We start from the raw sequence: 13,332 nt of genomic DNA on the forward strand, positions 1-13,332 counted from the left end.
CCTCTGGTTATCAAGGAGTTTCTTCGTTACTCGATAGTATATGAAGAAATTTAAGCGAATTCATTTGACCAATTCTGCTATACACCAAACAAACAAACAAAATAGTCTTTTTTACAACATGAGCAATAAAGAGACCCGTCTTACCCGGCCAATTAATGAATAGGAAAAGAACTCTTTAATATAAACAAAAGAGTCACGTAAAATGAGATACGTAAATGGAACAGTTGCAATTTTGTGAATTTCATTTACAAGACAAACGAAAAGAAACATAATGAGGAAACAGAGCGAGGGAAAGGTCGCGCGTTAGCGACGGCGCAGAGATACAACTATTCGTACTTGATGGATGTCCACGTTGCGTCCACAAAATTGAAGGCGCTATGGCGCGAGGCGTGAACGCGCAATGCTTCGCTTTATGCTGCCAATGAGGTATCGCTCACATTCCGGAGGGAAATTAAAAAACGAGGCCCGATTACGTTTCTCCTATCTTCAGCAGAACTGACAGTCGATTTTTTTCTCCCTTTTTTCAGTTTGATGTCCGCTAATTTCTTCAGGATGTATTTGTGGACCAATATCTAAAGCTCGAATATAAAGGCCTCACAACTCCCCCCAGAGAAGATAGTCGGGTCAATTTCACCCGAATTGGGATCTCCAGGGGGGGGGGGGGGTCGCCAAAATAAAAATCTATTTGGGCTCTAAGAGCTCCATGACCTAACCTCCAAAATTACCGACATGGCAATACACTACCTAATGCTTGAAGACAAACCAACAAAAAAATATCATCCACACGCGTAGGGGGACGCGTAATGGGACTATATTTTGCAATAAAGAACTACAATTATTAGCTTATTCTAGATACATCGCATGTGCCATAGTTTTCCATATGCAGATAAGTGCTCATACAAACAAATGAGTCAGAAATTGTAGCTCCTACTGGAGAAATTGCTCGAAAATGTTTTATCGCTTCATCTGAGAGTCCCTAAAGAGCTGAGTTCGCAGTATTTTTATAATTTTTTCTGATTTGGGAAATAGTAGAAAAATAGATATAAAAGTGAGAAAATGCACCGCCCAGTAACGTCATCTGGCGGCATCTCTCATTCAAACCCATATCTTTAGCAGATCAGATCATTTTGTCATACCTCCTCCAATAATTGTTCAATTTATAAACCAAGTGTATCCTCGTGTTGAGTTCACTCAGTGGTTTTCACTGAAACTATTGAACGTAGGAAGTTGCTGTTTGGACAAAGCCACATCAGCTGTTACCAAATTTGACCGGGCAAATTCACTTTTTACCAGAGAACGTTTGTGTGGATTCCTTTGAAAATTTTAAGGAATTTTCTTCGCACTGAGGAGATAATTCACTGAAGTGTGCACGAAAATCAGCACAACCGTTTTCATGTAAAAAATTAAATTGCCCAATTAAATTTGGCAATAGCTGATATTATGGCATGGTTCCTTTCTGCACTGGAAAAAGAACACGTTGAACCTAGAGTCCAGACTCTTGAAAACATTGACAAGAAAATGGACTCTTGGTTCAATCAGATTTAAGCTTAAATCAAGAACAAAGCCTCTTAATTTGAGCGGATTTCCTTTTGATTTAAGCTTAAATCTGATTGAATCAAGAGTCCATTTTCTTGTCAATGTTTTCTAGAGTCTGGACTCTAGATCCAATGTGTTTTTTTTCCAGTGTGTATAGCGCGGTCCAATTTGTGTTCTGCTTCGGATCTACTAACCCAAAATGTGGGCTCCTCTTTTCTTGCTTTGCAGTATCGTTTGGCGGCGTGGCGAGTTTGTTCTTGGGCTGCAGCCTAATAAGCGTGGCGGAAGTGCTCTACTTCGTGGCCCGGTCCATCAAACGACTGGTCAAATATCGGAACCGGAAACTGGACCCGGAGACCGTTCCCGCGCCGGAGCCCGAGGACACGGATGTCGAAGCGGGGATGACACCGGCCAAAGCCAAACCGCGCCAATTCAAACTCAATATCCTCCGCTGGCGCCTCGACAAGAAGTCCCTTTTCGAGGAGCTCTTAGACAAGTGCAAGCCAGACCCCAAACCCCTCTCCGCCGTCTCCGTCAAGCCCGAGAAGAACAAATTCCACCCTTTCCCGTACTATCCATGAACCTTTATTTCATCTAGAGTCCAGTGGCGTGGCGTGAATTGCGATGTATCGATTGTTTTGCCATTTAAACGTATGGTAAAGAATCGATTATTAAGGTGCTCACTGCGAACACCCTGTTTATCGATCCTTTTCCATGGGATTAAATGGCATAACAATCGATATATCGCAATTTACGCCACGCCACTGCTATAGTCCCTTTATACACTGAAGAAAAAAATCTTGGCGTATTTACTAAGAAAAGGGTAAAATTACCAAGAATTAAGGGTTCTATTTGATCCCATTTTTTTGGGGGTAAAATTACCATTTATGGAATTGGTAATTTTACCGAGGAATCTCGGTAAAATTTTTGAACTTTTCCGGTAATTTTACTGGACCTTGGTAAAAACGCCAATATTTTTTATCGACTGTGGTAGAATTACCAAGATAAAATGGCAAAGTTGCCGGGAATTGATTACCAATAAAAGTGGTATTCTTACCTGAAAAAAAAAACCCAGTAAAAATACCGGTTTTTAGGTAAGCTTACCACTCTGTCTTTGTAAAATTACCAATAATTGGTAAAAAAAGTGAGATGGTAAAGTACCAACGGACCGTGGTAAAAACGCCGAGAATTTTTTTTCAGTGTAGAGAGTTGAGACAACTCTACTTATGAATGTCACAAACAGGAAATAAAGATCACACAAATCGGACCGTTAATCGTAATCTTTGATCAATTCATTCCCGAATTCCTATCTCCGTTCCCTCTCACATTCCGTTTGTTCCTTACCGTACCCCCGATTCCCCGCTTCATTCTACTTCATAATCTTTGCAATTGGTGAAAATGTAATCTTTATTCCAGTTTGTGACACTGTGAAGGTCTAAAATAAGGGGACGGATCAGAAATGGATTCAAATTGTCTTTACTCTCAATATAAAGGGGCTCTAATTGCACCTACAGGCCCTTTATACTGACACTAAAGACAATTTGAATCCACTGAGAGTAAAGACAATTTGAATCAATTTATGATTGGTTCCCGTATTTTAGGACTCCACAGTGTCTCAAACGGGAATAAAGATTACATGTTCAACAATTGCAAAAATTATGAACTGAAATGGACCGGGGAATTAGGGGCACGGCAAGGAACAAATGGAATGAGAGGGGCGACAGAGATATGAATTCGGGGATGGGTTTATCGAATATTACAAAAAAGTCTGATTTGTGTGATCTTTATTCCCGTTTGTGATATCCATAAGTCGCGTTGTTTCAACTCTCTCTATAAAGGAACTCTAATTTCACCAAATAAAAATGATTGAGGAACATCCTTATGAGTGTAAACAGATTATCTTAGATCCGTCGAAAACTAATTTAAGATGACGAGTTTATATCGCTTGAGAACACAATTTTTGTTTCATGAAATAATTTGTTTCAATAAACTGAGTACTTTTTAAACTTATAGAAAGTTACCTTATCATCGATGACGAGTTTTATTTTTTGTGAAGGGCCACCAGACAAGGTATGAATTAAATCACTCTGCCACGTGTTTTATCTTTAAATTTGCACGGGGAAAATAAATCGCAGAACGGGAATTTTGGAAATCAACTCTTGCAAAAGATGTAAGCGTCAGGCCCGGACTTAGGGCGTGTGCAGGGCGTGCGGCGCACACGGGCGCCAGCCTTTGGGGGGCGCCACGAAAGAAGAAGAGAGGGAAAAAAGGGGGGAAGGAAAAGGAAAAAAGGGAAGAAAGGACAAGGGGAAAAAAGGAAAAGGAAACAAGGTTGGGCAGTGAAAGCAAGGAAGAAGGGGGGAAATGGGAGGAAAAAGGAGGCAAGAAAAGTGAAAAGAGAGTCCGCGAGAAAGGGGGGGGGGCATAAAAACCATAGACAAAATATAAAGAGAATTGCCGTCTAAAGGTAAATTTTCAGGACAAAAACTCCACCTGGTCTATAGACGGTCAGGCGCCCCTTGACCCTAAATTTGCAGCTGTACAGAAATATAAGAGTAGGCATGTAGTAAGGGGGCGCCATAAATCCATCGAATAGGAGCCGACATAGCATTTTAGGCCACGTCCGCCATCTTGGATTTGAGAATTTTTAAACATAGTAAAAATGCGAGTTTCCGGTCGAAAAATACCCTCAGACACCGAGTTTCAAAAAAAGCTATCGAACAGGAGCCGACATAGCATTTTAGGCCACGTCCGCCATCTTGAATTTGAGAATTTTAAAAAATGGACTAAAATTGCGAGTTTCCCGTCGAAAAATACCTCCTGACACCGAATTTCAGAAAAATCCATCGAACAGGGGGCCGAGATGGCATTTTAAGCCACTTAGTCATTTCGGATTTTTGAAGTTGAAAAATTTTACTTAAAACGCATGATACCCAAAATCGAGGTTCAGATTCGGATTCCCCGTGAAAAATCGATGCGATTACATGTATCATACCCTGACAACGAATTTCAGGAAAATCCATCGATCAGGAGCCGAGATGGCATTTTAAGCCACTTCAGTCATTTCGGATTTTTGAAGTTGAAAAATTTTACTTAAAACGCGTGATACCCAAAATCAAAGTTCAGATTCGGATTCCTCGTTAAAAATTGATACAATTTCATGTATCATACCCGAGCATAGCGTGAAGGAAAGAGACGTAACGTAGACATACTGATTCGAGCATATGAATGCAACGTGGCAACATGGGTAGTGCTCAGTGGGTCAGCGGAGGAGGAAGAATAAGAATTTATCGTGAGGAATTCCTCGCGACGAAACTGAATGTTAGCGCCGGCCGGCGCCTCCCCGCTCGGCTTCACTCGGGCGACCCGCGCGGCGGCGTAGTTCAAACGGGTAGTATGACAGAATCTATACGCGTCGTTAAACCTTTTTCCTTTACGCTATTTTAACATATGATACATGGAATCTCATCAATTTTTCACGAGGAATCCGAATCTGAGCTTAGATTTTGGATATTACGCGTTTTAATCTATTTAAAATCGTAGGAGAATTACAGAATTGTCCTTGAAAATTGATCAAACATTAGTGTTTTTTTACGTCATTAAACCTCTTTCCTTCACGCTATTCTAAAATTTGATGCATGAAATCGCATCAATTTTTCACGAGGAATCCGAATCTGAGCTTAGATTTTGGATATTACGCGTTTTAATCTATTTAAAATCGTAGGAGAAATTACAGAATTGTCCTTGAAAATTGATCACACATTAGTGATTTTTTACCCCGTTTTTCTTCTACGTTCACGTAATGAAATTAGATCAACAGTTGACTCATCGACAAGTCTAGCCTAACCCCCCCAGAATCGGTCTAAAGGGCGGACGATTTTATCAGATAAGATGTGCGGTCCAAGTTTCCGGGCAATTGCGGTTTGATGGAAGCTGCGATGAGGAGAAACGGAAAATATGCGAAACTCCCGAAAAGTTAGTGCTTGGGCCAACTTCCATGGTCACTGGAGCATTGTATAGCAGGTTGTGGGAAACTATTTTTTTGCAGCAACAACCAATTGGATCGCATTTTGCAAAAAGGAACTAAGAGCATTTCAATGTTGGTGGGATCGTGCAACTTAGGTACATTCTTTGCAAAAAGTAAACTTTGCGACAGTAATTTTTGTCTTGAATTTATAGTTTATTGGGAGTAGAGGTGAAACTAGTTTATATGATCGTTTATGTTTGCAAGGTTAGCGACATTGGAATGCTCTTAAGCGTTTATAATTAACACTGGTTAAATGGCAAGAATACCAAATGACATTATCTGTATAATCTAGTTTTCACTCGCAAATTGTATTTTTACCGGTGGGCATTTTTGTTTAAAAATTTTACTGATTTTTTCTCTGATTCCAAGCAAGAGACCGTAAAATTTTGAACAGGTTTTAATTATGTTTATCTTAATGTTTTGAACTTAGAATTGATGGACTGAAATGTGCGAGTTCACGGCCTGTATAAGTACAAAATCGAGTCAGATATCGCAAACAAACAACTTGCTCTTAAACTTATACTAGAGACCAAGCAACAACAAAACCCAAACACTGATATTTCTTGTCACAAATTGGCCAAAGACTCTCTCCGAAAATATTCTCTTCAAGAGCTCAAGTTTCTTGTTACCCGAACGACTGGGAATAATTGAACGCAACCCACATGACATGTTTATTCGATTATTTTCTCCCAACTAGAAACTTGTTGGTTAATCGGATTTGATAGCTCAGTTTCGGATCTTTTGGTGCTTGAAAAAGTTAAACCAGAAAACACAAGTGCGGTGTTGAAGACAATAATTGCTTGTTAGGACAAAATTTCTAATTCATAGTAAAATTAATACACCGGCAAAACACCCGCAGCACCCATAACGTTTATTTTCAATGCTTCATTCTATACAATACTTGGGATATCGCAACTCATGGAGCTTAGCCTCGTTAAATTGGGCGTAACACAATGATGCCTCGAATCAAAGAGAGCCCTTTAATCTTTTTACCTCATGAAAACAACCAATTATTTTCATCCTCGCAAACTTTTGCACAAAAAAATAAGCCCTGAATAGGTGCATTCGATAGCTGCACTCAATATATAAATAGCACGAACTATATGGCGAGCATCATTTGTGAAAACTGAGATGGTATACAGAGTTGTACAGTTGCATCCGAATATCTACTTCTGGGCACCCCACTCGCTAATTTGGAATTTTCTCCACAGATTGACGACATTGCTTAAGCTGCTTTTATTAGCTGTGATCGGTTGAACCAAGGGTAATTTCATTTTTTAACCCGGCGATGTTGACGCTCCTTTCATTTCCTGTGTTGAAGGGTCAAGTGCAGTGCATGCAAATGGCGGTGAAATTATTGGGGGAAAATGAAAAAAATTGATCATATCGAGTAGAGCTAATGTAGGAGTGCTGCATGTGAAAAATAGACGTCGGAACAGCATTGCTAGTCACGTGACAGCGCAGTCCGAACTTTTTGTGACCCCAAATCGACTCGAATTTCCCACTTATTTAATTGGGCTATTTCGAACCCCGCGACACAGCGCTGCTGGAATACGAAAAAATGCCATATTACAAGTATAATGTTGACAAATTTCCCCTGATAAAATATGTTTTTTTTACGTTAGTCATGAATATTTCTTCTTGAGATTTCTAGATATTTTGAGGCTTTGATTGAGAGGCTCTATGGAAAAAGAGCCCTCGGCGGAAAATCGCGTTTGAGAATAATGCATTTGGAGTTTCCATTATTACTCTGCGGGCATTGGGGGATCCAGCAAATTGGCAACATTATCTTTCCTCCATTTAAACTTTTGGAAGGAAATGTATCGATTCTTGAAGGGACCAGGTGCTCCGGCAAGAATAGATTATTTAGCATAGGTTTAAATGAAAGAAATCCGGTGTTGCCAAATTGCTGAATCCCCTTCTGTCTGCGGGTCGATTGTTGAATCGTTATCGAATGAACTTGATCGATAAATCCCTACCTTGGCGATGCTATTTATCGATCAAGTTCGTTCAATAACGATTTAACAATCGACCCGTTGGCATCTGACGGTGATTCCCATCGGAGCCTAGACAAATACTCCAATTTGATATGAGCCCTTCTTCTGGAAAGTCCTCAATTATTATTATGAATTGAATTCTTCAAAAAATAGAGAGAAACATATTTACAAGTTCCTTAAAGAATCGTATTTTATTGGAGGAAATTTGGCAATGTTCAAAGGTTTATACGGCGTTCTTCTTTAGAACGGCAGAGCCGAAGACCCGCAAGGGTGCAAATTTCCAAAAGCGGAAATTGTCAATTGGCACTTTGGGGTGGTGGCTATTTTCCATAAACAATAGTATGGTTTCAAGGCGACGGAGGGGTTATGTAACACAAGGTTAGGTTAGGTTCAGGTTGGATTGGTTTCCATGTTTGCGCTTCTGGATGACTACTTGTGTTCAAAATTTGCGCATTTGGTCTGTGCATTTTTGCGATTATTGCCAACGGCTTTTGCGTCTAAACTGAGCTAGAAACTGTAATTCCCAATCGCAAAATGTGGTCCAGTTCTGCATTTAAAATCTTGAGAGCATCAGAAAGGAATTTCTAATGTGGTACAAATACTGATAATTGTCAGAAACAGTTGTGTCATACCCCGAAATGCCACTTATTAGTTGGAACTTTTTACTTTCTCGCTATTCTTGCGGGTAGAGCAAGGACTGGCATCCAAAAAAAAAAAAAATTAAATTTCATAATTTTTAGGCGCTTTACGGATCGTGGAGTAAAAAAAACATACTTGAAAAAATGTGTGTCCGTCCGTCCGGTATCCCTAATATCTTTATACAACCATATTTCAAAATGGTACGGGAATGCCTCAGGAATTTGCGCTTTTAGATAGTAACCGGCAGAACACCTATTCTGCCGTGCTAAGGAAGAACGCCGTATGAAAATTCGATAGTAGCCAAATTTCCCTGGATGAAACTTGTATTTTTCACCACATTCATGCATATTTTTCTTTGAAATTTTCAGATGTTTTAGATTAAATTGCGTACAAAATTGGCTGAAAATTTTGGAAAATAATATTCGCAATTTTCCCAGTAAATTCGGTTTTTATCAAAGGAAATTTGGCAACGCCTGAAGGCAGGCCCGCCACATCCCACTTCGGGCCCTGGTACCAATTTTCTGGCCCGGGTCCCTAGCACAGGGGGGGGGGGGGTCCGGGGGGCCTCCCCCGGGAAATTTTTGAAATTTTAAATCTATTTGGACGCATTATGAAGCTCTTATGATGGAGATTTTCCATCAATTTCTGCAGAATAATTACGCCTTTTTGTTTACTTTCAGCACCAAAAACTTTCGAATTGCTGCATTTAAAACATCTATAAATTTTTTTTTGAGGGGGCAGGTGATAATTTTCAATTCTATGGGGAGCCGGGCCCCCCTGGACTCCCCTTTCGTACGTCTATGGCAAGGGAGTTAAGCCATTGAAGTCGAGGATGCCCAGAAAGGAGCCTCTTAGCATCCGACAACGGAAGAAAATGAAACACAGTTACTAAAAATATCATTCTACATATACTCAAAATCTTGAAAATCTCTAAAAAAGTAAGAAAAATTTAATAGTGCCCTAGCGTGTTTTTGAAACTTTATTCACCTTTTGCGGAATTTTTAGGGTAATTTTTTCACTTTTCCCTACGAGACAAGGGTTACACATGAATTCGTTGTGGTTTGTCACCTGCGTCACGGGCCCCTCCAGGGCCCGGGCCCCGGTACCAAGGACCCAGTATCCCCCCCCTTGTGGCGGGCCTGCCTGAAGGTTCATACGGCGTTCATCCATAGCACGGCAGCATTTCAAACCTGGGAAATTCAAGCATTGGCAGTCTCTTTGTTTCCGTGACGTTTCGCTTCATCCGAACTGACAACTCCGTAACTGACTTGAACCGAAAAGAGAGATTCCCGGGATGGTTTATCGTTAAGCCAGCTCTCAACAAGTAGTGGTGACTAACGCTTCCCTCTTTTTTTCCGACCGTTCCAGCCCTCGGAATTCCAGCCGGGGAACGAAACAATCTGGATCCGAAGTTGCATTGTGCTCATCCGTAGAGAGCGCGTCGTCCATGTTTATCCGTTCGTTGATTTCCTCGGCGAGGCGCCCAGCTCCCAGGTCCGAGGAGGGGTGGCGAGCTTTTAAGCTCCTTTTGTGGAGATCGCCGGAAATAAAACTGTCGCCGCGCGTCCCTCGCTCCCGGCAAAATAGGAGCTCGAATCGTAACCCGAACGACCGTCTCCCAAGAAGTAGCCTCTCCAGTTTGTTTATTAGGTTGTTGATGTTTGGCGGTATTGCCAAAGGATCGAGGTAGGTAAAATCAGGTCATTGGGCCGATCGATTTGGTGAGAATCGAGCGACTTCGATACACGTTTTCATATTGAAATTTTGCCTGGAATAAAGTGGACTTATCGCTTGATTTAATTGATGATCTATGTAGAAAAAATTTGCGAGTGGATTTGGTGAAAGTTTTTAACTCAGTGCTGATTCCGTTACAACAGAACGAAAAGACTTTCGTGGCAACGGTGCACCTATATTTCGACGGCGTAAGACCGCGATCACATAACTCGTTTGCGGTGTCTGAAAATATCCGCCTCTATGTTATTTTTTTAAAGGAGAAACAACTGACATCATTCCTTGAAGTTTTTGCAGAATTTTCTTCGCACAGAGAAGAAAAATCACGTCAGTTTTAAAGAGTTGCCGTTTAGTAGTTTTTGGTTTAAAATATAAAGTTTGACAGGAAGCCTATCACGTCGCAAACCGAGTTACATGATTGCCGACTTACACTGTCGATTTAGTTTTTATGCTGATAGAGATGACGCCCAAGGTGGGTCAAAATGGATGCAAACGTTGGCCAAAATTCATCGAGCAACGGAATTACTTTTTGACTTCAGCGCTGCGTTTCTCTCTTCTGATTCATAACCCTGCTGATCTGGTTGAAACAGTCTACCAAATTCACTTGAATCCATTACATTCAGTGAATATATTACATTAGCAAGTACAAAATTGTGTACTTGCTAATGTAAGTCACTGATCGCTAATTACCCTGGTAAAAATTGGCGATAAGAGCTGCGTTTCAAAATACCATAGGAATTCTTATAGCCGACTAAAGAAGGCTACAGAAAATCATATAGCTGGCTGTAGAATGCTGAGAAAATCATACGGCTGGGCTATACGAAGCGATAAAAAATTATGCAGCCGGGCTATAGTTCCTATCGCCAGGCTTTACACTTTATCACCTGGCTGTTGCTTTTTCGCCATCGATTATAAAAGGCTATAAGAAATTGTGTAGAAATTCGTGTGCTTTGGAAATCATTAAGTTTGATACGGAACCACCTTAATATTTACAAAACACACATTATATTTTCCTTTAATACATATTTTTTTTCATCAATTAAAATGAGAATAATCCATACATGATGTGCAAACATTTCAAAATCATCGGTTGAATAACGCTGACTCCGCCAGATTAAATATTAGAGCCTAACACAAAGCGGAGCGGCGACGCACTGGCGCCTACAAACCTAACAGGGATACTTCACGCATTGCGCAACGCGTGAAGTATACCTGTTAGGTTTGTAGGCGCCAATGCGCGTTTCGCGCTGGCCGCCCGCCAGCCGTGCCGCAGTGTGCCACGGCGCCTGAAGCAACTATTTCACACCAGAGGTATTGCACAGTATCATACGAAATTGAAGGCGCGCTAACATAATAGGAATGGCAGGCATCCATCAAAAGTACGGAGCTTTCCTCGGAAAATAATTCAAGATACTACGGCCCGAAAAGAGAGCGGTAGTCCAAAAACTCACTAAGTCCTAGCATCCGTAATTAGTATCGTTTAGCATACACTTTATCGCCTGGCTGTTGCTCAGTCGCCATCGGCTATAAAAGGCCACAAGAAATTGTGTTGCCGGCTAAAGAAGCTATTGGAAATCTTACAGCCGGCTGTAGGTCTATGGTATTTTGGAACACAGATTCTACTGCCAATTTTTACCAGGGCGTGCTGATTTGGTTGAAAAAGTCGACCAAATTCAGTTGAATACATTACATTCAGGTAATACATTACATTAGCAAGTAAAAAATTGTGTACTTGCTAATGCAAGTCACTGATCGCTAATTATTTATAAATTTACTATATTCTTTAAACTGGTTGCGTTCTGGTATTTGTAATCATGTGGTTGCTTACCTTATTAGTTTGTTAGTTTGTCTCTTTTAAGTTGGTGTGTCGCTTGTAGTCGTGGTTATAGTGATTCACCCTTGTATTTTTCTATTTTTTCCCCGCTGATGATGGCATGTAAGCCGAAAGGCCTCAGGGGAATGCAAATAAAGCAACAAAAAATGGCAGCATAATGGTTGTAAGAAATCTTCTTTTTATTATTTTTATTTTTATATTTGCTGCATTTCCAAACATGTTTAAATATTTTTCCGTCAAGGATACAAAAATCAGCGACAATAATACTCATTGACAAAGCTTCAATATTGAGTAGCCTCTTACTCTCTTGAGTACTCTTGACTACATTCCAATTCAAACAAAGGCCTAACAACAATTTTCGCTTAATGCTGAGTGTGTATAAATAATGAGAAGAGTTAAATGACAGAGCTTCCTCGAAAGTTTTAATTAAAACTCTCTCCTAATTAGGACGATTAGATCCTAATTGGGAGGGAGTTTACGCCACCCCCACAGTAACGCCGTGTCTGCTGTCGCTAAAATTGTCAATCCCCAAAAGTCAAAAGAGGATTGAATTGAAATGTGATTTGTCGTCGAATCGGCACCATTTGAACAAAAAGGTCATTTGTGCTGATGAAATTGTTTTTGGGTGTTCAAACTTCAAACTTCGAACAATCCGGTAACGTTGCGTGGTGTCAACGATCATTGTATCAACAAACCCAAAATCTGATCGTGGAGTTAACGATTGTTGACGTCATACTTACGCAGTAAAAAGTCAAAATCGGCCCTAAGCATGGTGTGAACAAACAGAGAGAACTCACCTCACAAGTACAACCAAAAAAATAAGTCTTCAGGCGAGACCCTGCACTGTACCCTGAGCCGCGAAATAGCAAACTTCTAGCTTTCTTTACTTTCTGTGAAGGGAAACTAACCACTTCCAATTTGAAAAAGTCGGCATAATTATTTTTTCAATAAAATATTTAAAAAAATGAAAATTGCATGCAATAATATCGAGGGCGAAAATGAAAACAGGTAACGAAAATATGATATTTAAATTTTTTTTTACTTTAATTCTCAAATTGATTCAAAATAATATCACGTGATATTCTAGCGTACAATTTTCAGATTACATTTTTGAAGAGGCGTAAAGGATAATCATAATATCATATTTCATCATTCAATAACGGGGCCTGACGCGTGATAAGTGGAAAGAAATCCGAAACATCATAAAATGAGTAATAAGTTTTTTGCAGTCTTTACTGTACCATTCCAAGTTTGAACCATTTTTCAAAGTAATACAATAAAAACGCATAAAAAAACGAAACAAAACAAAACAAATAAAATATATGCAATTAAATAAAAAAAGGGAAAATAACATGCGCACTCTCAATTTCATTTTTGTTCATATTCCTTTTTTTTCTCGTCGGTCTTGTCATCGATACGTGGCCGGAAAAATCCAACATGAATTAAGAGAGCAGAGAATGCAACCATTTTCAGTATGACAGCGCTGAAATTTCATCCAGGCGGTTCCGAGCCACAAATTCCTCTCTTGAAAAACCCGCAGGAGACAACAGGGATCGGACAACGTCGCC

The 13,332-nt window shown here is 40.1% G+C and overlaps 1 protein-coding gene across 1 annotated transcript in view; it reads left to right on the forward strand.

The window, feature by feature from the left end:
* LOC109034086 (pickpocket protein 11) overlaps window positions 1-3,928 on the forward strand; it is a 68,358-nt gene extending 64,430 nt beyond the window's left edge. The window contains exon 7 of the mRNA XM_072300074.1: window positions 1,765-3,928. Within this exon, the coding sequence (XP_072156175.1) occupies window positions 1,765-2,117 (353 nt within the window). The 3' untranslated portion in view covers window positions 2,118-3,928. The remainder of the gene's footprint in view (window positions 1-1,764) is intronic.
* Window positions 3,929-13,332: the final 9,404 nt, after the last annotated feature.

Source organism: Bemisia tabaci, chromosome 4 (genome assembly GCF_918797505.1).
Source record: "Bemisia tabaci chromosome 4, PGI_BMITA_v3".
Taxonomy (NCBI): Eukaryota; Metazoa; Arthropoda; class Insecta; order Hemiptera; family Aleyrodidae; genus Bemisia; species Bemisia tabaci.